Source organism: Conger conger, chromosome 1 (genome assembly GCF_963514075.1).
Source record: "Conger conger chromosome 1, fConCon1.1, whole genome shotgun sequence".
NCBI classification, from domain to species: domain Eukaryota; kingdom Metazoa; phylum Chordata; class Actinopteri; order Anguilliformes; family Congridae; genus Conger; species Conger conger.
Genome location: NC_083760.1, coordinates 89,633,851 through 89,658,850, shown reverse-complemented (window position 1 = coordinate 89,658,850; position 25,000 = coordinate 89,633,851). Strand labels below are relative to the sequence as shown.

Below are 25,000 nucleotides of genomic sequence, written 5' to 3'. Positions count from 1 at the left end.
TAAAGGCATAAGAGATTTCCCTCTTTCTGCCTTTTTTTTTAACATTACATTAATGTCATACGCTTTTATCCAGAGCGACATTCAGTTGATTAGACTAAGCAGGAGACAATCCTCCCCGGGAGCAATGCAGGGTTAAGGGCCTTGCTTAAGGGCCCGACGACTGTGCGGATCTTATTGCGGATACACCGGGATTAGAACCACCGACCTTGCGTGTCCCAGTCATGCACCTTAACCACTACGCTACAGGCCGCGCCTTTGAAGAGAGAAAGTGGAGGGAATTTTTTCATGCCTTTTTTGGACTTGATGTTGCGCTTCTTTGGCCTCCCCTCCCTCAAACACACAGAGGAACAAACCTGCGTCTTGGGAAAATAAAAAGGAAAAGACTCATCAATCAGAAACACCCTTCTGACCACATGCGAAGGCTTCATTCCTTTATAAGGGCCAGGCCAGACGGACATCCAGTGAGATTTCACAAAAAACAACTCGCAGTAACAAACATCCGATTACAGTGTATGAGTGTTTACAAAGACCAGGTTCCCCAGCGCGGCCCTCCCTGCCTGCTTAACCCAGGGCGCCAGGACTCTGACTTTAAAAGGAAAGGGAGTAGAAATTGGAAGGAAAAACGGTTTACAGTATCAAACCGACAACTTCTGTCTAATCTCTGCCTCCCCCCTGCCACCCTCCCTCTCAATCCGTACACAAGCAAGAGATGAACTGGACTACAAAGAAATGATTCTTCTCACACATCAAAGGCAAGAAGAATGAATCACGTCTGACATTTTCGGAGGGCTCATTTCTGCAGACGCAGGAGATCGCGGCTTGTTGGATGCTGCCCTGGGCGGGACTGTTCTGAATAATTCCTGTGTTGAATCACATGACATTTGTGAAATGTTTACACGCCGCCATTTCACGGTCACACTGTCCTCAGAACCTACACAAACGCGTGACGATTAACCAGCATTACAATGCACAAAGCACTCTGAAATATTAGTCAACGCATTTACAATTGTGACCAGTGGTGGCATGTGTTAAGTGCATGCATACTGTACTGAGAGCAAGTACTTCATCAGTTGAAGTGACTTACGCTTAATAATATTGCTTTGCAACCACGACCTGAAGCGTTATGAAGTAAATTCGATTACTTTTTTTATTTTTTCCCTTCGGTTTTGAGCGTGACATCTGAGACGACTGCGTTTTTGCATCATAAATTGACACAGTTCTCGTACTGTCAGGAATAGATTTTGGACAATCGTCGAGTTCAGAACACCTTCTGGAATAAGGTCTAGCTGGGCTCACTGTCCAGGGAAATCACATGTGTGATCTTACACCTGAAAATCACATATGAGTGACCTTACACCTGAAAATCACATATGTGTGATCTTACACCTGAAAATCACATATGAGTGACCTTACACCTGAAAGGTGAAATATGCTGCTTCATCACACCACTACGGCAGGACAATATCTGACCTGATTCAAAGTTCATTATAACATAGTAATATATTTTTATTATCATTTGTACATTAAAACACATACAACTGACTATAATCATTTTTTGTTGGTAAAAAATGTAATTTAGGCCTACATCCTGAAGTTGCTTTATATGTGTAAGCTGTACAGTGAATACTGCAACTTAGCTTGTACAAACTAAGGCTACGACATACACTGCACTGTGTATGGACACAACAAGCAGAACCCTACAGAAAAAATATTGTGGCTACCATTAAATTAACATTGTTACTCAATTTGCAATGTTGTTAGAATGCCTGTACATTTTCGGACCTATTGCACATTTCCAGGTGCACAAGCGGCAAAAAAGATCATTTTCTTTGAAAGAGATCCTGCCTCTTTTGTTAGAGTTCCCTTGTGCCACCCCTGCTCGGAGCTCGGAGTGGGCTGTACCCTTGGCATCTCCATCCCACCAATTAAAGGAAGTCTTTTTCTCTTACTCAGTGGATTTCCATTGGCTGTTGCCAGGATACCCGTTTCTGATTCCAATTGTGATGTCACTTCAAATGGTTAAAAAATATATATTCAGGAGTCCATTTGGCAACTAGGATTTTGCATCTGCACGAGCACAAGGATAAAGAAGAAGAAAGCTTCCCACGTGCTGCAGTAGATACAAATAAAAATTATTCTTCCTAGAGTTGACTTATGCTCACTGAACATGGTGCAAGCCAACAGATTTTTTATTTTTTTTAAATGGAGAAACTGTGAGCGCAAAACACTCCCTGCTGGCTACAGCGGGCGGGTCGGTACTGTACGTTCCCATCAGTGTGAGCCCAGAGGATTAATTCTTGGGAACATATGGAGGAGGATCCGATTAAAATGGTGGATGGGATGAACGGAGAGAAAACTCCAATGGAGAGAGCTCTCACTTTCATAGACACACACTGTGAATAAACACCAACAAAACCCACCGAACAGCAGTTATCAGGGTGGAAAACTGTGAAAGAACATGGCGCTAGCACTTATTAAAAGCAACACTACAGCATCGTACTGGGCTGATCCGAGAGCCAAACGATGTTGTAAAAAGGCAGAAGTAACTTCCATATGCTTCGACTAGTCGGGCGCAAGAATCTTTCTGAAACAACAGTACCATTGCCAGTGAAAGGCAGGCTGGTCAGGCTCATAGTGTGATAAGGTTACAAGCTTGACAAGTGCTGTTAGCCTCGAAAAAAGGTTAGCCAGCTGATCTAGCTGCCTGACGCTTAAAGTAAATGCAAATCTAGGTTTCACAACATGGGAAATGTAACAATACGTGTCTGCCAGGCATGAACACACGTACGCAGCAAGCCGACAGGTGATAAACTGCAGAGAAATTCAACCCTTCAAATTTCACAACGAAACACTCTCCACGGCACCTCTCCGGGTCAAATGCTTGTTGATTCAGTGATGAAAAAAATCTAAACCGTTCCAGCATTCACAGGCAAGTGCTCTCCTAATGAGGAAATGCCAAACAATAAATAAATAAAAAGGTTGAAGGTCTTGGGGGAATAAAAGGCATTAAATTATCAAAAGTAGAAGTGCAATTGAGCACATGAAGCTATTCGCCAGTCAAAACACAAAGTGGAGAATTGATAGAATTGTTTTCTATTTATTTGCTGTGTTATTTATTAATTTACTGCACTACTGTATTCAACTTTTTTCTGTTCTGAGAGTTTCCTGCTCTATCGAGCTCATGGTAAAATGTTAAATTGCTTGCCTGTATATTTAATTTAATCCAGTGCGCTTTACAATTAATTCATTTATTCACTCACACTCAAACAGTGAAAGGTTCATTGGGAGCTGGGTGACTTGCTCAGGGACACTTCGACACGCCCAGGGTGGGAGATCAAACCGGCAACTTGCCAACTACCAGACAACCATGGCTGAGCTAAAGCACTGTGCAGGCATTCCCAAAGCTAATCATGCTGAGAGCCTTAAACTTAATGGAGGTCAAATTAGACGCCCGAGATTCCCACTGAGATCTTCCTAGGCTGGGAGGAATTCACTGCACACCAATTTACACTCTCACACACACACACACACACACACACCCCAACACACACACAAACTCACACTCACAGACACACACCCCAACACACACACAAACTCACACACACATATGCACATGCACAAACACACACTCACAGACACACTCACTCACTCTCACACACACACAAACTCACACTCATACTCACACACACACTCACTCACTCTCACTCACTCACACACGCACACACACACACATACTCATGCATGCACACACACTCACACTCACACTCACACGCACACACACTTACACACACACACACACACATACTTACACACACACACACCCACACACACACACATGTACATGCACATACACACTCACAGACAGACTCACTCACTCTCACACATACACACACACACACACTCACACACAAACACACATCCCAACACACACATGCTCACACACACGCACACTCACCCCCCCCCCCCCCCCCCCCACACACACACATGGACACATGCTCAGACAAACACACCTACACCCACCCACACAAATTCACATGCGCGGTCACGCATACACACACATTCATACACATACACACAAACACCTACCCACAGACACCCATTCATACACACACATGCACACACACATTCATACACATACACATACACACACAATCACTCAGTGTGCAGTTTATAAATCTAACCACAGTCTATATCTCCTGTTGTAAGTGTTTGTGTGCGTGTGTGTAGGTGTGTTTATGTGTGTGTATGTGTGTGTAGGTGTGTTTGTGTGTGTGTGTGAATGTGTGTCTGTGTGTAGGTGTGTATGTATGAATGGAGAACATGATTATACAGTCTGTTCAGGATCGTGTGTGTGTGTGTGTATATGTGTACGAACATGAGTATGTGTACAGAGGTCCGTTCAGGGTGGAGTGTGTGTGTGTATAAATGTGTGTCTGTGAGTAGGTGTGTGTGTATGTGTATGAGTGTATATGTTTAGGTGTGTTTGTGTACAGAGAACATGATTCTGCAGTCTGTTCAGGGAAGAGTGTGTCTCCATCTCTCTCCTCTCTCCCGGGACAGATTTACCTCCAGTCCTATCACTCAGGAGCGGGTTTTTGGGAGTGACCGCAACCCGGACACTTTTCTCATCAGGCCCCCAATCAGTGTCCTACATCTGAGCAGGTTTCTGCCAGATCCGCCCGCCCCTCCACCAGACAGCCTGCACACAGGCAGACAAAAGATACTTGACTGGGACCCGGAAGGTTGGTGGTTCAAGCCCCTGTTTAGCCACAGTAAGATCAGTGCAGCTGTTGGGCTCTTGAACAAGGCCCTTAACCCCACCTTGCTCCAGGGGGGGTTGGCCCCTGCTTAGTCTAATCACTTTCCACATTGGCAGTCTCTGTGCTTGACAACTGTTGCTATGCTGGTTGGACCCCAGGAATTGCTGCGTGCAGTTGCTATTATTATTATTATTATTATTATTATTATTATTATTATTATTATCAACAAGGGACAACAGTATCTAGGTCCATGGTTCCCAAACACCGGCCCCTAGCAACATAGCCACTGGTCCCCACCAATTACTGTTACCAAAAATAAAATGCACAATGTCGTTGACCTTACAATGTTGCCGGTCCCGATACTTTGAGACTGCCAGTACACAGGTTTTTGGGAGCCACTGGTCTAGGGTAGCTGCAGTTGGATTATAGCACACAAGAGAGCATACAGTCTTATAATAACAGTGCCAATGTGTAATTTGCCCATGTAGCAGATGTGCTTTGCTCAGGTGGTTTACCTGTCAACTCATCAAACGCATTATCTCTCTCTTTCTGCGAACTGGCTGATTAGAGATTTCCCGGATTGGATCGGACCCCCAATGTCACCTTCAACACCGTGTTCAATTAGCGCTTTTAACAACGCAACAGCCGTGACATGGAACTGCGCGGGATGAACTCTCCACAGACGTCTACCGGCTGCTAAAATGGGCTGAATTGGCTTCACCGGGGTGAAGAGGAATGAATTAGGCCAAGGACTCGCGTGGAAAATAGCAACGGATCCGCGGATGGCCTGGATCGGACTGGACCTTCGGGAGAGGAACCAGGTTAGATAGAAACTTCGAAAGTTATCTCTATTTCTACCGAGGAGCAATTTAACGGCGCAGAAGACGTGTGCGTGTGCGAGAGAGACAGGGAGAGAGAGAGAGAGAGAGAGAGAGAGAGAGAGAGAGAGAGAGAGAGAGAGAGAGAGAGAGAGAGAGAGAGGCGGGGGCGGGGACGCAGGTTCTCTAACTTAGACCGAGACCACATCCTCTGGACTGGAAGTGTTGACTTTACAAACCGCCTCGCTGACCAACCCGCTGCGTTCATTTAAATAACTAAACTGTGTGGGAGGGTAAACAAAAAATGCGGTTGTCCCTGTCACTACGCCCAAAAATGTTTGCCTGAATTGCGTATAAAAAACAACAACAGATATTACCTGATGCTGCTGGGGTCATTTCTTGTATTGATATTACTATATTTGCTGTGGGATCTATTATACAGGAAACATGAAAGTAGTGAAATGCGGCTTTTCCCCGCACAGTTTCGATAAAGATCGCGCTGGTGACACATAGCTATACTAACGCTGGGGTTTGTCATGAAACATCGAAAACCAGTTCGGTCGAAGTGGTTGGCATGACAAAAAACAAACAACCCTGCCCCCTAGAGGACGTTTATGGCACCTCTTGCATCGGAATTACCGTTTTCCTGAAACCGCATGATTTCGTTTATTTTGCTGACGGGGCTAATCTGGGGTTAGCCGGCTACCCCGTTCCACATTATCACTTTGTAATATCGTTTTGTGGAATCTCTGCTGTAAACTGTGATGTAACCCCGCTGAGGAGCAATAAGAAAGAGATTAGACCGCTTCCCCTGACTGGAGACTTTCAAACTCAGCGGGTTTAATAGCGTCTCTCGCTGTGTGGAGCAGCTGAGGAGATAACCGTCGCAACGGTGGTGCGTTACATCAGTAAACAACTGGCTCATAGTACTGCAAGGTTAACCTGGTCAGGCTCATAGTACTTTAAGGTTAACCTGGTCAGGCTCATAGTACTGTAAGGTTAACCTGGTCAGGCTCATAGTACTGTAAGGTTAACCTGGTCAGGCTCATAGTAAGGTCAGGTTAACCTGGTCAGGCTCATAGCACTGTAGGTTAATCTGGTCAGGCTCATAGTAAGGGAAGGTTAAATTCGTCAGGCTCATAGTACTGCAAGGTTAACCTGGTCAGGCTCATAGTAAGGGAAGGTTAACCTGGTCAGGCTCATAGCACTGTAGGTTAACCTGGTCAGGCTCATAGTACTGCAAGGTTAACCTGGTCAGGCTCATAGCACTGTAGGTTAATCTGGTCAGGCTCATAGTGCTGTAAACTTAACCTGGTCAGGCTCATATCACTGTAAGATTATGAGCCTGGTTAAAAAAAACAAAAACAAAAACAAAAAAACAGGCAGCATTTGCAGGTCATTAAAGGCCATCGCATGGGCGTGTGAAACAGCTTTTGTCTTCTCCGAGCATCCCTGTGGCGCACGATATTATTCATTTTTATTATAAAATATAAAGCGTCGCACCCGAGTGTGGAGCAGCAGAAAGCTGTGGGCGTCAGACGCGCACAGACCGGGGCTCATTAGGCCCTCTCTAACAGTGCAGACGGGGGGGCTCCAAGCCCACGGAGTCACCCGGGTCTCTGAAACAGCTCATCGTTAGCTCCTCGCCCAAAGTCGCTGGCGCAAGCAATACAGCTTCATCTGAGGGCGCAGAACTGATTACGGCATCGCACAGCAAATAATATCAGCGGCTAAAACAGTATTTACCAGGCAGTTTTGTCAGCAGCACTAACCAACTGAAAATAATCGTGTTACACTGCCATCTTGTGGCCATTTTGTCACATTACACACTCTAACCTCTACTCTAAATGTGTCTTCAAAAGATTATGTAACCTTGTTTTGGCCAACCCGTGCAATACAGATCACTGGCAGCACCGTGCTGTTAAAGAATGAATATGTAAGTACACAAAGTTTCTGAGACTTCTGAGACTTTTCTGGGGTGACAGGGCTCAGGCAGTAAGAGCAGTCGTCTGGCAGTCAATTAAACTTGAATATGATTCTATTTCTGCCTTCTTCGCAAAGCTTATACCATTGAGATTTCTACTCAACATGTTAACTGTACAACACTGTTCTCTGGAAATTGCCTTGGCTCAGGGGGGCGACTTGGCTCAGGCAGTAAGAGCAGTCGTCTGGCAGTCGGAGGGTTGCCGGTTTGATCCCCCGCCCGGGCTGTGTCGAAGTGTCCCTGTGCAAGACACCTAACCCCCAAATGCTCCTGATTAGCTGGTCGGCACCTTGCATGGCAGCCAATCACTGTCAATGTGCGAGTGCGAGTGTGGGTGTGTGTATGGATGGGTGAATGAGAAGCATCAATTGCACAGTGCTTTGGATAAAGGCACTATATAAATGCCAACCATTTACCATTTGCCTACATCTCCGCTCCCCCCCATACCCCCATCAGTACTTTAAAAGTCCCACAACAAAGAGAAGAGAACGACTTTGTGTCTTAAAGCAGCAGTCCACTTTAATTTTATTTTAAATGCAAGACTTACAAACAGTTCACTCTCCATTCAGGAAAAAAAAAACAGGCAAATACAAAGGACAGCCAGCCTCCCTGCGTATGGAGGCATCGCTCCGCTCAAAGCCACCTTCGACCTCTGACCCCACGAGAGAGTGGAGAGATGGAGGATGGGGTTAGCGTGTCACGGACTGACTTAAAGGATTACAACACGCACTGCACGGGTGAGTCCTACCAATAACTATACCTATTTGGCCATCTCTCAGGGGCTATGGAAACCATGGCAAACTGGGCAAAGCCATGCAATGGCAAATCCCCCCCCCAAAAAACTAAATGAAGCAGCACAGTACAAATCAAGCACAGTTTGTAGAGCACTTCATATCCCTCTCTCAAGTTGGATTGACACAGCGAGGTTTCAGGAAGGGGTGGAGCTAGTGTTTATATGCGCTGAAATAGGCCCACACGTTTCAGCCAATCGCTGAGTTTCTGCTCAAGCCAAGCCTTTTCATTGGCCGGTGACAGCACACCCCTTTAGAGTTTAGTCTGCAAGTCTTCTGTTTTTGTTTTTTTTAACTCTGGGAGAATGCAATGATAAAGAAAAGACACTTTCCCTGGAGGACCTCCATCGATTGGCTGCGGGTTCGAATGGGTGAAGGTGGCATACAGGGTAGAGACAGAGAAACGGGCATAAACTGTCGCCAATGGTGAAACGTGCATCGCTCTCACTGCAAAGGCTAATGCGTCAAACAACATACAACAGACCTTCCCAACTAACTAGCTAAATATCTTATTCACATGCGCACAAACACACGACCCCAATATACAAACGGAGCAAGAATCAACAGCCCCCGAAACAGCAGCATCTGTTCTACCTAAGAAGACCAAGTAGAGTGGTGTGGCCAATGCTATGGCTTGAGGTGATTGGCTGATGGGAGTTTGTGCCAGGAGGAAATACATTTCACGTTTAGACCCCACAGCTCACAGCTGCCAACTCTCACTCTTGCACACCATCTTTAATTCCTCCCTTTCACATACCGTTTCTTATATTTTTACCTAGGCTCTCCCGTCTTCCACTCCCTCTCTCAAGCTCTCCCCCTCGTACTCTCTGAAATATAGCGCCAGTCCATTTCACCTCCACACACCTGCAGAACAGAGAGGACGTTCTACTCAAGCAACGTGCAACCAACGGGGGAAGAAGGGGAAAATATCTACATCCAACACGGCACCGTAAATCATGGGAGACGGCCTTAAAGCCCCATCCGCTCCAAGAACTAGAACACTACCGCCATAACGGTAACGATGCGAGCGTCCGCGCGGAGGAACTGTAACGGTCGGTACATTGTCTCGCGGCTACGTCAACTGCCATATTGATCGCGGCGCCCTGTAAATTCGGTTGGATCTCCGTTGGCTGTCAGGGTCTCTGTCGTTCATGCAGCTGCGAAAAAAATAATCGCTCCGAAAGGGATCGCAACGATATCGTTCGTCACTGTTGGCGTCATTATAGTTGTGGCGTGGACTCCGCTATCGACTTGAGTGTTTAAAATAACTTATTTATAGTTGCATACAGTCATAGTTCTTGGCGTGGATAGTCCTTTAATTGAGAAGCTATAGTACAGCAACAGAGCTCAGACACACAAACACACACACACACTTTACAGGAGGTATATTAGTTGCCCACCACTCTCCTCACATGCATTAATTTTCTTAATTTCCTAGAAAAACACGTTATCCTTTCCCGGAATTTAAAACAACTAGCATTATTAGCGGTATCAGCAGTATCGTCTAAGAGCTAGCGTTTTCGCCCAACCTCCTCTGGTGCCCAGCGTTAGAACAAAACCATCTCGACAGTCACGACCTGCATTGTGGCCCTAGAATCTGCCTTCTTTCTGGACCACTTTATTCTAGGACATCGCAGTTCTAGAAGCACAAGTGAGGAGGGGGGGGGGGGGGTAAGAAAATAAAAACAAATGTTTCTGAAGTATGCATGAAGGGAACAGAGATGCTGTTTACCCAGAAACCTTTACAACCTCAGCTGACAAAGTGGTTTGTCAAAAAAAAAAAACTACTGTACTAAAGCTATAATACAAATAAAAATATGCCAAAAAAATGAACGCCCCTGTTCGCCACAAGGAAGGCGCCAGTTCACATTGTACACACAGGGGGGAGGGAGTCTGAGCTGTGATGTCACACTATACAATACACGGTGAGGTGTTATTGGACAGTATGAACATTCTGCTTTTACCAAAACAACAACAGGAAGGTGAGAAAATTGAAAACAAAAATGACTACCAGCAAACAAACCATAATAATGAAGAATAATAATAATAATAATAATAATAATAATAATAATACTAAAAATGATTATACAATCAAAACAAATTGTTCCTCCCCCCCCCCCAAAGAAAGAGAACGCATGTTGCGCTCAAACAAGTCCATAACTTAGGCAAGGGAAACGACAGTCCCCCCCCCCCTCAAAAAAAAAAAAAAAATGAAACCCATAATGTTCAAGCTTGTCAGTTTTTGATCGTATCTCAGTGGCCAGGCAGGTGCAGACGGGGGGGGAGCAGAGAGGGGGCAGGGGTGTCTATGTTTTGGGGGGGGGGGGCTGGAGGAAAGCCCTGTACAGCCGCTTCCAGCCCCTCAGGAGCGCGCGAGAACAACGGTGCGGGTGCCAGGAAACAGGAAGCGGTTCTGCTTCCTGTGTGACGCCCCCGGCCCTGTCCGGTTCAGGGGTCAGAGGTGCGGGGCGCAGTTTGGGGGAGACGGGGCGCCAAGGCACGGCTGTCCTTCAACGAAGTGATGCTGTCAGTCGCCATGGGAATGTGGTCCGGAGGAAAATGCCTAGCAACAGGGGAGAGGAGGGGGGGGGGGGGGGGGGGGTGTGAGACCTGAGCCACCAATATGCAGGCACCGTTGTGCGTGAGAGCTTGTTTGTGCGCGAGAGAGAGAGAGAGAGAGAGACTGTGTTTGTGTATTAGAGCTTGTGTGTGATGTGCGAGTGTGTGTGAGAGAGCTTGTGTGTGCGAGAGAGACAGTGTGTGTGTGTGTGTGTGTGTGTGTATTATGAGTGTGAGTGAATGTGAGAGAGAGAGAGAGCCTGTGTGAGCAAAAGAGATGTTGTGTGTGTGTGTGTGTGTGTGTGTGTGTGTGTGTGTGTGTGAGAGAGAGAGAAAGAGAGAGAGAGTCTGTATGTGTATGTCCGTCTATGGAAAGGACAGTCTGACAGTGAGGCCCTCATTAAACACATGAAGACACTGCCAGGACACAGCTCTGCCACAGCGGCTTCCAGGTCTCATTACTCTAGTCTCATGACTCCGGCCCAGCGAAGACCTGGCCCAGTTTTCACAGCTCCTGCCTTATACGCATGTCCCCATATACCATAGAAACAGGGGGATTCAGACCATTAAAGCTGACTGTATATACATGTCCCCATATACCATAGAAACAGGGGCTTCACGATTAATCCTTATGCCCAGGTCCCCATATACCATAGAAACAGAAGGATTCAGATCACTGATCCCTATGCCCAGGTCCCCATATACCATAGAAACAGGGGGATTTAGATCACTGATCCTTACATACAGGTGCCCATATACCATAGAAACAGGGGCTTCAAAGCATTAATACTTATATGGGGTATATGGGGACCTGTGTATAACACAAAATGCAGGTGAACCTACTTACTGGGTTTTAAAACCGCTGCTGTACTCTTGACAAGTCAACATGACCAGAGTCCAGAATTTAGAGAGCGGAGACAGAACCTTAAGCAAGCAGGATGCAGGACCTCAACTGACCAGCAGGGTGCGCTACTAGAGAGCAATGAGGATCCCTGCCAGCTGAACGCTACGCGTTTTCAAGTCTCTTCCCGAGTATCAACCAATCAGCGGGCGTGTTGTTCCGCTGGTCATCGCCAAACACACCCGCTGATTGGCGGAGGTGATGTCATTAACAATCAGAAGGGGAGAGGCTGTGAGTGGGCGTGGCCAGGCTTACTATGAGGGCGGAGGGGAGGGGCCACAGGGACCGGGGTGGGGGGCGGAGCTACTTGTCCTTCCCGGTGATGTCCTCGTCCTTCAGGGTGAACTTCTTCCTCAGAGCCTCGGAGATGAGCGAAGCCGAGTCCTCGTCCCGCAGGGAGGTGCAGCCGCGGCTGTACCTGAACACAGGGGGACCCCAAAATCACTCATTTCCCCCGCCCCGGGACTGCTTCGCAGACACACAAGACCTGCCACCCCACCCACCCCCCCCCCCCCCAGATTCAGAAATCTTAACATAAACCCAGACACAGGGGGGGGGGGGGCCCAAAAACACTCATTTCACATAGTGGGCTACAGTGGCAAGGCGGCGAGAGCAGACGTCTGGTAGTTGCAGACGGTTGCCGGTTCAATCCAGGAGTACTGCCAGCCGGCGTGACTAAACGATGCAGGCACAGCAAGGACAGGCGTGACTAAACGATGCCGGCACACAGACGGTCCTCAGCTCCAGTCTGTCGCAGTCACAGCACAGAGAGCCGTTTCTAGGGCTACGCTTTCCACCGCCAAAAATACCGCCGCTAATAAGCTCCCTGGGCACCGCCCTGGATCTGCCTGCCCCAGCAGCCTAGAAAGACGGGGTTGTGGGACCCAGGCAGGGGAGAGGGGAGGCTGGGTGAGGCGAGGAGATGCTGGTTAGCCTGATGCAGACAACTTGTGCCGGATTTGTTCCACTGTCTTACGGTTTAAGCTTACACATTCTATCAAACTTTTCTGACCAACGGTTCTTTCTCCCCCCCCCCCCCCCCCCCCCCTTGTTCCAGACCTAACGTCCCACCTTTTGAGCGAAGCCCTATTTTTGGTTAACCAGCACTCCCACGTTTTAACATTTTATTTTTTTATTGCATTTCAGGGTTTCATTATTCTTAGAAAGGAGCGGGTTAAGTTGGAATTGTAATGCGCTGCTTGCGGTTTTTGTTTCCAGCTTTGTAGACCAAATAACTGCCGCCTACAACCTGAGCCGGCAACTCTCAAGGTTTGCATCCCTGAAAGTCTACCATAAAATAAAATGAACTAAAAAGTAATTTAGGAAATTTTGGAGCCAACTCTAGGTCTGTCAGACGAGAATAAAAAAAGGCAAGGAGGTGACTGCTGTGAATTTTCAAAACTTTTTCCAATCATCCAAACTTATATAGTATAGAGCAGTGGTTCTAAACCTTATTGGAGGTACTGAACCCTGCAAGCTTCAACAGTGCATTCACCAAACCCTTCGTGATTGGAAAAATAAAATATGATTTCTTCAAAACAAAGGTATATATTTTTATGACCCCTTCCGAACCCCTAAGACTGTCTCAACGAACCCCTGGGGTTCGATCGAACCCAGGTTAAGAACCACTGGTATAGAGCATATTCCAGAAAAGCATCTCACAGATATGAAATATAAAACTGTGCACTGGCTGTTAACCCAAATCCCTCCACTCTCTTACGTCATTTTATTGTTCTGCTCAGTGCCTGCCTTTCCTCCTGGGAGTTTCCCCCTGGTAACCCTTGGGGCTCGGGCCTGGGGTGTGTGTGTGTGTGTGTGTGTGTGTGTGTGTGTGTGTGTGTGTGTGTGTGTGTGTGTGTGTGTGTGTGTGTGTGTGTGTGTGTGTGTGCTAAGCACTGAGAGATGTTGGTTCTTTGTTAAAAGAGCTACACAAATAAAAAATGAACTGAATTAAAATGAGTGAAATGAAGTGAGTCCGGATTCAGGTGGAGCTCGGTAAGCAGAACAAGGGGGCATACAATAAAATTAGTGAAGGATAAATTGCGCACAGAATTATCAGAAAGTATTGTTTCACACAGTGGTCAATGCGTAGAATAGCTCGTCAGGACATGTTGTGGAGGCAGAAACACTGGGGGTTTACAAGACCAGGCTTGATACGGTGCTAGACACTATCTAGCTCTTAGGTAAACCTAGCAGTAGATACACTTCAGTGGTAGGAAAAAGGAAGCATTGCTGGGCTGAATGGCCGTTTCTCATCATTGTGCTGTGCTGTGTTATGCTATGCTACGCTATGCTACACTACGCTATGTCATGCTATGCTCGGTTGTGTTATGCTATGCTATGCTATGCTAAGTGAGCAGTAAGGAAGTGTCTCCAGGTGACCCCTACCTGTCCTTGCTCATCTTCATGCGGTTCATGTCCTTCAGGATGTCCATGACGTCGGCGAAGCTGGTGGACTTGGACAGAGACACCGTGTCCTCCTCCGCCTCCCGGAACTCCATGGTGGGCCGGTCGAGGTCGAAGGTCGCAGAGGCCGTCATGGAGACGGGAGGGACAGGGTCGGGCACCAGCTCGGACACCTCCTCCACCTCCTCTTCTTCTTCCTCCTCCTCCTCCTCTTCCTCCTCGGTCACGTCGCTGATGACGAAGGAGGCGGCGGTGGGCTGGTAGGGCGGAGCCTCGAAGGGCGCCATGGAGAAGCCGATGCTGGTGTCGTCAGGGGAGAGCAGGTCAGGGGTCAGGGGGTTAGAGCCTGAGGACCAATAGGAAGAGAGCAGTGAGGCAGAGGACCAATAGGAAGAGAGCAGTGAGACAGAGAACCAATAGGAACAGAGCAACAGAGCAGTCGGATGAGGACCAATAAGAACAGATGAGTGAGATGGAGAACCAATAGGAGCAGAGCAGGGAGATCAGAGCCAGTAGGAGCACAGCAGTGAGAGAGGCCCTCCAACCCTAACAAAGCACCTCGAGCTAGAGATCTCATTGAGCTGTCAATTAGCAGGATCAGGTGTGCCAAATCTCCAGGGTTAGGGTTGGGAGTACCCGACTCTGTACCCGACCCTGTACCCGACCCTGTACCCGACCCTGTACCCGACTCTGAGGCCAGGATCTTGGCGGTTTGAGGGCGTACCTGACTCTGATGGGATGGTCTTAGTGGTTTGAGGGCGTACCTGACTCTGATGCGATGGTCTTAGTGGTTTGAGGGCGTACCTGACTCTGATGCGATGGTCTTGGCGGTTTGAGGGCGTACCTGACTCTGATGTGATGGTTTTGGCGGTTTGAGGGTGTACCTGACTCTGATGGGATGGTGTTGGCGGTTTGAGGGCGTACCTGACTCTGATGTGATGGTGTTGGCGGTTTGAGGGCGTACCTGACTCTGATGTGATGGTCTTGGCGGTTTGAGGGCGTACCTGACTCTGATGGGATGGTCTTGGCGGTTTGAGGGCGTACCTGACTCTGATGCGATGGTCTTAGTAGTTTGAGGGCGTACCTGACTCTGATGTGATGGTTTTGGTGGTTTGAGGGCGTACCTGACTCTGATGTGATGGTGTTGGCGGTTTGAGGGCGTACCTGACTCTGATGTGATGGTCTTGGCGGTTTGAGGGCGTACCTGACTCTGATGGGATGGTCTTGGCGGTTTGAGGGCGTACCTGACTCTGATGCGATGGTCTTAGTAGTTTGAGGGCGTACCTGACTCTGATGTGATGGTTTTGGTGGTTTGAGGGCGTACCTGACTCTGATGTGATGGTTTTGGCGGTTTGAGGGCGTACCTGACTCTGATGCGATGGTCTTGGCGGTTTGAGGGCGTACCTGACTCTGATGTGATGGTTTTGGCGGTTTGAGGGCGTACCTGACTCTGATGCGATGGTTTTGGCGGTTTGAGGGCGTACCTGACTCTGATGGGATGGTCTTGGCGGTTTGAGGGCGTACCTGACTCTGATGTGATAGTGTTGGCGGTTTGAGGGCGTACCTGACTCTGATGGGATGATGTTGGCGGTTTGAGGGCGTACCTGACTCTGATGTGATGGTTTTGGCGGTTTGAGGGCGTACCTGACTCTGATGTGATGGTCTTAGTAGTTTGAGAGCGTACCTGTGCTCTGATGTGATGGTCTTAGTGGTTTGAGGGCGTACCTGACTCTTATGGGATGGTGTTGGCGGTTTGAGGGCGTACCTGACTCTGATGTGATGGTGTTGGCGGTTTGAGGGCGTACCTGACTCTTATGGGATGGTGTTGGCGGTTTGAGGGCGTACCTGACTCTGATGGGATGGTGTTGGCGGTTTGAGGGCGTACCTGACTCTGATGCGATGGTCTTGGCGGTTTGAGGGCGTACCTGACTCTGATGTGATGGTTTTGGTGGTTTGAGGGCGTACCTGACTCTGATGTGATGGTTTTGGCGGTTTGAGGGCGTACCTGACTCTGATGGGATGGTCTTGGCGGTTTGAGGGCGTACCTGACTCTGATGCGATGGTCTTAGTAGTTTGAGGGCGTACCTGACTCTGATGCGATGGTCTTGGCGGTTTGAGGGCGTACCTGACTCTGATGTGATGGTTTTGGCGGTTTGAGGGCGTACCTGACTCTGATGCGATGGTTTTGGCGGTTTGAGGGCATACCTGACTCTGATGTGATGGTCTTGGCGGTTTGAGGGCGTACCTGACTCTGATGCGATGGTCTTAGTAGTTTGAGGGCGTACCTGACTCTGAGGCCACGATCTTGGCGATCTGCGCGCGCAGGCGGCTCAGCTCGTCCTGCAGGGCGGTGGTGCGGTTCAGCGCCGTCACGCCCGGCTTCCTCAGCCCCTCCACCTTCTTCCCCTCACGCCGGAAGTTGGGCACGGACGAGTTCCTGTGCAGCACCAGCAGGGGCGTCGGCCTCCACTCGTGCCTGAGCGGGCGTGAGTCACTCCTGAGAGGGGGGGGGGGGGGGGGGGGGGGAGAGAGAGGGTGGGGAGGGAGGGTGGGGAGAGAGAATGAGGGACAGAGAATGAGGGACAGAGTTCGGGGTTGGAAGAGAGAATGTGCCAAAGAGAGAGAGAATGTGTTAGAGAGCGTGTGTGTGGGAGAGGGGTGTGTGTGTGTTTGTGTTTGTGTTTGTGTGAGAGAATAAGTGTGTGAAGGAGAGTGTGTGAGAGAAAGGGAGAGCATGAGTGAGTGTGTGAGGGAATACAAGTGTGAGAGAGAAAGAGAGAGAGAGAGGGAGGGAGCAAGGGAGTAGGAGAATGCAGGGTAAGAATGTAAGAATATCCGGGCATCTCGAGGGGCATCTCACCGCACTCTGGCGTACGTCTCTTCCTCGTCAGCAGCGATCCAAGCGATATCAGCCAGAGTGGGCACCAGGGGGCCGTCTGTGGGTCTGAGAGGGGGCAGGCCGGGAAGCTCCTGTCCCAGAGAGAGAGCCGTCAATCAAGGTGGTCGCCATAGTGATAGGGAGATGAGGGTATGGGGTTGGTTAGCATACAGATGCCCAAATAACTAAATTGGAATTTCTGTCTGGGAACTAGGAGCGTTTATTCACAGTTAAAGCCACAGAGCATTCTTCTGACAAAGGCAGCAAATCTTCAGGCCAACATTTTTTTAATAAATCACAAACGAATCACATTTTAATCCGTGGGGTTTGGTACAACAGAAAATACACCTTTGTTATACCAAGCCAATGTCCCAATTAGCACAGTGGGTGGGAGTCTTACTTGAAAACATGCCCGTTGGCAAGGTCTAAGCGGCAGAGTGGAGCCGATTCTTCTCACAACGCTACGCGTAGATCCGTGCGGTTTATTCTGCCAAATTGGAATGACCTGCGGGAGAGCGAGTAACAAACTGTGTTTCTTAAACGTGTGGTATTCGCTGAATTGGATTTTAAAGAAGATAATGCCCTGATCTACTCTCTTTTATTTAGTTCGAAGGTACAAGTGAGGTTCGTAACGCCCCTTACCGTATCTGTTTCCATGTCCAACGGGTACGGATTCCACAGATTACACAAAATCTGTGTTTACTTTTGAACTGATATCAACAATACTTGCTTAGTAAGCAAACGACATGTTGCACTGGTGGAGGATTTTTCAGTCGATAACAGAAAGATCATGGAGCATCTAAAATGAAAAAAACGGAATATAGCAATCAAAGACATATTACTACTTAACAGGGCTTTGCTATACATCAGCGTGCGTGCTTAGTCAACCTACCCTGTACAAATAAAGGTTAAATGAAAAACATTATAGATGCATATGCAGTATAACATCTCATCGTTATATTAATAGGAAATATCGGTAATGTTACGCAAATAAACACAAAACCATAAATATAGCCACCCTTGCTCATGCAAATAATGTTTTGAATTTAGAGGAGTTGTGTCTTGGTGTTCAGCCTTCAGGTTGTATCCACATGATTTGCTAGATACAAGATTAGTAATACAATGGGTTTGGCAGCCAACCGTAGCAGGGAGTTAAATTAACTGGGCAGCAAGTCATGCAACATTAAATAACTAGCTAGTTAAATGTATGCCCAAATATCTCCACCAGCAAGAAAACTATCCAGCAAGCTACATTAACGGAACGTACAATTATTAGGAGATCGTTATAGCACACGCTAACACAAAGCCTTTGAACTAACGTTAGGCTGTTGCCAGACTACATGGTAAAGCAAAGCAACAACAATTAGCTACCTAGATGGATAACGTTAACATCAGCTAATTTGCTAGCAAGGTATTTAGCGCTACAGTCAGTTTGTCTCTGGAACACTTTGGCTGACCCTCAATTTCACACAGATAGCTAGTTCGTCTAATTACCACCAGTGTAACTGCACAATCTGAAACACTGCGAAGCTGTGAGAGGTTACATACAACTTACAGTCTCGATGCAATGCTTTGGAGCAAATGTCGTAAAGATTTATAACTAAAAATCGCCGGTTGTTCTTTTCGTATATGCAAACCCCTTTTACCTTTGTGTTTATCTAGCTCGCATTGTAGCTTGTGTAGGCCCGGAAAGACCGACTTGTATATTATCCTTCCTGATTGGCTAACCGCTTGCACGCTATATTTGAATAGCCAATAGAATGTGAGCACAAACAAGCGACGAATCCATTGGGACTATAGCGGTTGAAAGACCTTCAAACCCTGTAACTATGTATTTTTGTTACAGTGCCCCCTCGCAATCACAAACAGTACTGCAGATTGTACTGACTTATTTGCACTTCTGTAACTAATTAGTGCGTGGGAATCTGAACCACGTGTTATAAAACATATATTGACATCGAATAGAGAACATCACATTGGTATAGTACGATAGCACGCATATATTTTATTAGCTTGCTTTGGTGTGCAGTGTGGGGAATAGCCTTTAAATATGTATGTTATACATGAGGAGTCTTTTGCTTTGCTTTTCATTTTGTAACGGACGGGGTTCTGCTCATGACATGCCTTACGCGTTGCCCTTTTTAGCATCTCACAAAAGACCACCCGGCTGGATGGTAGAGGATGTTAATAAGAATAATGTTGATAATAATAATAATAATAATAATAATAATAATAACAATTATAATACTAATATCTTAATTATGAATATTTTAATTGATACATACATTTAATTGATTTATTTGTACCGTAACAATTCCAAAGTGCCTCACACAGGCAATTTGATGAATTATAAATTACGTATTAATTATTATTATAATTATTCAAGCCATATTACATGTACTCTATTCTAATGTACTGTTCAGCTTCTCCCAACGGCATTTCGTCACCTTGAGGTTATACCACGGAGGTTATTTAGTACCTGTGCCCCCCCCCCCCCCCCTCCTTTGAGTACTGATTACGTACATGTAAAGCAAAAAGCAAATGGACTGCTAACGCGACAATTAGTACTTATGACCAACAACAACATCATTATTATAATATTAGTCATGTCGAAAATAATATTTAAAGCAAGCAACACCGCCACTCTTTATTGCAAAAGAAAACTTCATTTATAGAAAAAAATATTCTAAAATGTAAAGGTAGAAAGAGAAAAATATATTTCGTGCATCGTCTAAAACAAATAATTATAAGGTGCAGGTGCAGACTAACTGTTTGCCGAGACGTGATTGAGCAGATTTGCTTTGGGCATGTCTGTGCGTTTGCAGTGTGCATGTGCCTTTAAGAACGGAGAGAAAGGGGCGGGACTATGGCTGAACTTGTTACAGTTGCCTGCAGTGATATGAAAAGCATAACACCGCAACATGAAGTACGCCCGTCGCTTCCGCACCACCGCCGACGGTCTGCATATCTGCGAGTCAGGTCAGTTTGCGCGATCGTACGGCTGTCAAATATTGGCGCATGATGTATTTTCCCCCCGATGCTTTTCCATGAAGAGCTACAGCTCGGGTTCTGTAAAGGTGGAACCGGAGAACCACTGACCGTGCGTGCAAGGCTGCAGAATGCAGTGCACATTAATGTCATTCCTGCACAACAAGGTGTGCTAACGCACCTAACTCTCCTCCTGAACTCAATATCTATGAAGTAAGTATATTCCGAAGGCTAGATAGCGGGGGTCTAATGCATTGAAATGCAGTGCTGTAATTGTTTTTCTAGCATCTTCTACCAAAATAGATGCATTTGCACCCCAGGAATTGCGAATGCGACACAGACGTTGCATACAATTGTGTGTTTCGAATAGTGGGCCTGCCGCATTTGTAACACAAGTATGTTTTAATTAAAATCCTAGACGATCATTTCTGAGGAAATATTTTAATGCAGTTCTGTGTCGTTTGCAATCTCGGTGATCAGTACGGCTAAGTAGTTATCTTTCGCCTTGTGTCGCTCACCCATCCTTTCTCACGTGCCCTGTCGCCGACCCGGTCAGACGCGATATGTTAGCGAATGCGGTCTGACATTATGGTTGGATTTTAACTTTCGAATGCTGGGTGCGTACCTTTTGTGTTTTTTCCTCTGACACACAATGATGGAATGCAACAGTGCCGTGTGTATTCTTCATGATTATAATTCCGGACTGACATCTCTCTCTCTCTCTCTCTCTCTCTCTCTCTCTCTCTCTCTCTCTCTCTCTCTCTCTGACATATGCAGAAGGTGACGTTCAATTCAGAAAGTACTGATGACAAAAGTATTTATCTGTTTTCAGTGTTTAGCATTTTGTCTTTCGGTGATAGAGTAGCTCTGATAGCTTGCGCAACTAGCGTTAAACATTTACGTGTTTAAACGCGGGGAGGCCGGACAGCCTGAAAGATGATGTCCGCTTTCAATGCAGTGCAGTGCCCCCCTTTTTTTTTTTTGCTCGACACCGTTTGTGCGGAGGGAGAGAGGGAAAAGCGAGCAGCCTGTCTGACGGGGGCGGGGGGGGGGCGGACAGCAGCTGCGTTTGAACGGACAAAGAGCACGGTGTGTCCTTCGGAGGGGAGGTTGAAGGCTCTAGTCCCTCTTCCTTGTTTGGGTGTCTAGGTTACACAGCAAAATGTGCTAAATAAACTTACAGAGTGCATATGGTCCCTTTTTCGACTCATGTTTACTCTGTTAGAGTTTAGTTAACTGTGAAGGGGGAGGCCCTTCAGCAGGACTGGGGTTTAAGTCAAATGTTTTAAGGGTTTAGCGCGGCACTGACTTCACGTTTTTTCGCGAAGTGTGGAACTCACAAACAGCTCTACACAAGCCTCAGGCCCTGACCATGGCCGGCAGTCTTCCCTCAAAATTATCCCCACTGCCCCAGCGCAGTGATGGGGACACTGCTACAGGAGACCCCGTCTTTTGGATAAAAACGGAGGTCCTGACTCACTGTGGTCATTCAAGATCCCCATGGCACTCATTTCATTTCACTCATTACATTTCATTATTGGCATTTTGGCAGACGCTCTTATCCAGAGCGACGTACAGTGGATTAGACTAAGCAGGAGACAATCCTCTCCCGGAGCAATGCAGGGTTAAGGGCCTTGCTGAAGGGCCCAACGGCTGTGCGGATCTTACTGCATTTACACTAGGATTTGAACCCCTGACCTTGCCTGTCCCAGTCATTTACCTTAGCCACTACGCTACAAGCCGCACTCTTCACCAGGAGTTGGGGTTTAGCCAGTATGCTGGCTAAATTTCCGAACCTGGCTCTCTCAACCTGCCACCTGATCATCCCCTGATTTAATTGACTAAAAAAATGTTTTCCAACTTATCTCTCTCCACCTCAACTGCTGTTGCATCGCCCAGGTGGATAGTACACATTGGTGGTGGTTGAGGTGAGTGTCCCCCTCATCGCTGTAAACCCTTGTTGAGTCTGAGGAAAGCACTTTATAAATGCGCCTGTCTATCTGTATGAAAGTCCGCACAGGTTATTAGCTCAGCCAATGAAAGTACCATCATCATTTTCCGAGCAGCTGCATACAGTAGATCAGTCTGTCCAGAAACAGCAAAAGCCCCTTTCTGCAGCGATGCATGTGGTCTGCAGCTGCTTCTCACAAGCGCACTGAAAAAACAAAGCTTATTAAAAAAATGTCTGATCATATAAACAAATCGGGGTAACTGATTAAGGGCAGAGTTTGGCATGAGCTGCCAAAATTGGTCGGATGTGTTCCTCCTCTTGTCCCTTCTCTTCCGTAGGAAACCAGGGCCCAGGGCGAACAGCTGATGCATTCAGACCAGGCCGGGTGGGGGGGGGCAGCGCTGCTTGTGTGTAATGTGTCTCATGCAGTCTGAACGTGGCGAGATAACTGGGGCCCTGTGTGTCCGTCCTCCTGGCTGAACAGACGCGAGTTTGCAGCCGAGGCACTGACGTCGATATGGGCGTTAAACAGTCGGTATTGTGACCCCCCCCCCCCCCCCCCCCCGTCTGAAACGATCGCTCCAGATCCCATCGGCATTCAGCGCTGGCAGAGAGAGAGAGTGGCTACAGATAAAGGCGGCTTTTCATTCGCTCTTCTTTTAATTTCATTTGAAGCGCGGGGGGGCAGCTCCCGGGAACGTCTGCGCCGGTCCCTCGCGGACCGGAGTGACAGCCCTGCTTTTCCAAAACAGCCTCGAACGCACACAAGGGACGCGGGGCGGAGGGCGGGGCGCGTACGCGGGCTCTGGGAGACATAGCAACAGACACGACCGCTGCTCCCAGTCTCTCGCAGCGAACAACTGACGATGAAAATAAATGAAGGCCGGGGAAACCGAGAGCTTGAATTAGGCAAATGGAATGTCCCTGCTCCTTCAAACGTCAGTTTTTCTTTTTTTAAGATATTTTTTAGGCCTTTTTCAGCTTTATCGAACAGTATACAGTATAGAGAGACAGGAAGAATGGGGGCGAGAGAGAGGGGAAGACATGCGACAAATGTCAGACGGTCGGATTCGAACTGCCGACGTCGCGGCTCGCAATGAGCATGCGGTCAGTGCTCTACAGGCTGCGCCACCGAGACACCCTCGAACGTCAGTTTGAAGCCAAGTCAGTTACAGACGCGGCAGACTGGGGAGAGGTGGGCCCACCTCTTCATTTATACATCACGCTTTCCGGAAAAATACTTTCCGCAAAGAATGCGCTGATGTTTCCTTGCTCACAGGGAAGATTAGGAGTTCCTAAGTTATGCTTCTAGTACCTAGAAGGCACATGTCCTTAAAGATGGCGGACCTTGATCGCTTTCCAGGTCAGGAGCAAGTAAAAGTAGACAGAGGAGAAAACTAAGCGATTGGAATGAGCCCAACGTCTTTCCTGAAAGTGGGTCGGTTTGCTGAGTGAATGGAGAGGGAGGCTTGTTCCTGTTGTGGGTGTGTTTCAGTTAGAAAATATATTTTTTTCTGGGGGGGGGGGGGGGGGGGTGTTTCTGTTGCAAACCTGGGTCAAATGCGTAACGTTAATCGTTTTGGATTAAAGTACTTTTCTGCACAGGATTGATCTTGCCTGGTGCTGCTGAGCCAACCAGGAGGAGCAGAAGGCAGGGTTTACTCTTTTTTGAGAGTATTTCATAAGTACTGATCCACCAGACAAGCTCAGTAAAGCCTGCAAAAGTATTTGAATCCAAAACAATTATGTAGTTGACCCAAGTCTGTTGTTGTCATGGTGACAACAGTGCGTCGCTGTTCTTTTTGCGGTGACAGTGGTGTGTAGCTGTTGTTGTCATGGTGACAGCGGTGCGTTGCTGTTGTTGTCGGGGTGATAGAGGTGCGTTGCTGTTGTTGTCACAGTGACAGCGGTGCGCTGCGTCCGCAGGTGTGTGAAATGCATGATGGGACGGGAGAGGAGGAGCAGTGGCAGCTGACGACCCGGAGCCTTTCCCACCATCATCTCCACCTCTGCGCCCCTCACCAACGCCACGAGCTGACCCCGGCAGCGCCCTAACACGCCCCCACCCTCACCCTCACCCACCTCATTCTCCGGGCACCATGGAGCCCAAATCTGCAGGGGAGAAGAACCGGCACAGTTACTTCAGCAACGTCAAAACCAGGTAGGAGTCTGCTCCGTCCGCACACCCCCAAAACAACAACACACACTGGGGACAGCCTGTAGCCTAGGGGATACGGTACATGACTGGGGCAGCCTGTAGCCTAGTGGCTAAGGTACATGACTGGGGCAGCCTGTAGCCTAGTGGCTAAGGTACATGACTGGGGCAGCCTGTAGCCTAGTGGCTAAGGTACATGACTGGGGCAGCCTGTAGCCTAGTGGCTAAGGTACATGTCTGGGGGCAGCCTGTAGCCTAGGGGATACGGTACATGACTGGGGCAGCCTGTAGCCTAGTGGCTAAGGTACATGACTGGGGCAGCCTGTAGCCTAGTGGCTAAGGTACATGACTGGGGCAGCGTGTAGCCTAGTGGCTAAGGTACATGACTGGGGCAGCCTGTAGCCTAGTGGCTAAGGTACATGTCTGGGGCAGCGTGTAGCCTAGTGGCTAAGGTACATGACTGGGGCAGCCTGTAGCCTCGTGGCTAAATTACTTGACCGGGACAGCCTGTAGCCTAGTGGCTAAAGTACATGACTGGGGCAGCCTGTAGCCTCGTGTCTAAGGTACATGACTGGGGCAGCCTGTAGCCTAGTGGCTAAGGTGCATGACTGGGGCAGCCTGTAGCCTAGTGGCTAAGGTACATGACTGGGGCAGCCTGTAGCCTAGTGGCTAAGGTACATGACTGGGGGCAGCCTGTAGCCTAGTGGCTAAGGTACATGAACAGCACCCGTAAGGTTGGTGGTTGAAGCCTTGGTGTAGCCACGACCTTCAGACAGGCTCCTCTCTCTCTCTCTCTCTCTCTCTCTCTC

At 47.9% G+C, this 25,000-nt stretch overlaps 2 protein-coding genes across 4 annotated transcripts in view; one reads left to right on the top strand and one right to left on the bottom strand.

The window, feature by feature from the left end:
- Positions 1–8,055: 8,055 nt before the first annotated feature.
- Positions 8,056–18,800, bottom strand: mtfr1l (mitochondrial fission regulator 1-like). 2 transcript variants are annotated; one of them, XM_061246246.1, is made up of 8 exons: positions 18,744–18,800; positions 17,740–17,896; positions 17,498–17,602; positions 17,080–17,189; positions 16,505–16,716; positions 14,202–14,565; positions 12,069–12,231; positions 8,056–10,916 (listed from the first exon to the last, which is right to left on the bottom strand). In XM_061246246.1, the coding sequence occupies exons 2-7, from the start codon at positions 17,752–17,754 to the stop codon at positions 12,117–12,119; spliced, it is 921 nt and encodes a 306-aa protein (XP_061102230.1). In that variant the 5' UTR covers positions 17,755–17,896; positions 18,744–18,800; the 3' UTR covers positions 8,056–10,916; positions 12,069–12,116. The 2 variants fall into 2 exon arrangements, with proteins under 2 accessions (XP_061102230.1, XP_061102221.1); XM_061246237.1 differs by having other exon boundaries at positions 18,653–18,783.
- Positions 18,801–19,958: 1,158 nt separating this feature from the next.
- si:ch211-15d5.11 (nuclear receptor coactivator 7) overlaps positions 19,959–25,000 on the top strand; it is a 32,517-nt gene continuing 27,475 nt past the window's right edge. Inside the window, exons 1-2 of one of the 2 annotated variants that reach the window (XM_061251286.1) lie at positions 19,959–20,076; positions 23,963–24,197. In XM_061251286.1, coding sequence (XP_061107270.1) covers positions 24,136–24,197 — 62 coding nt within the window. In that variant the 5' untranslated portion in view covers positions 19,959–20,076; positions 23,963–24,135. The other variant, XM_061251295.1, reaches the window with a different exon arrangement.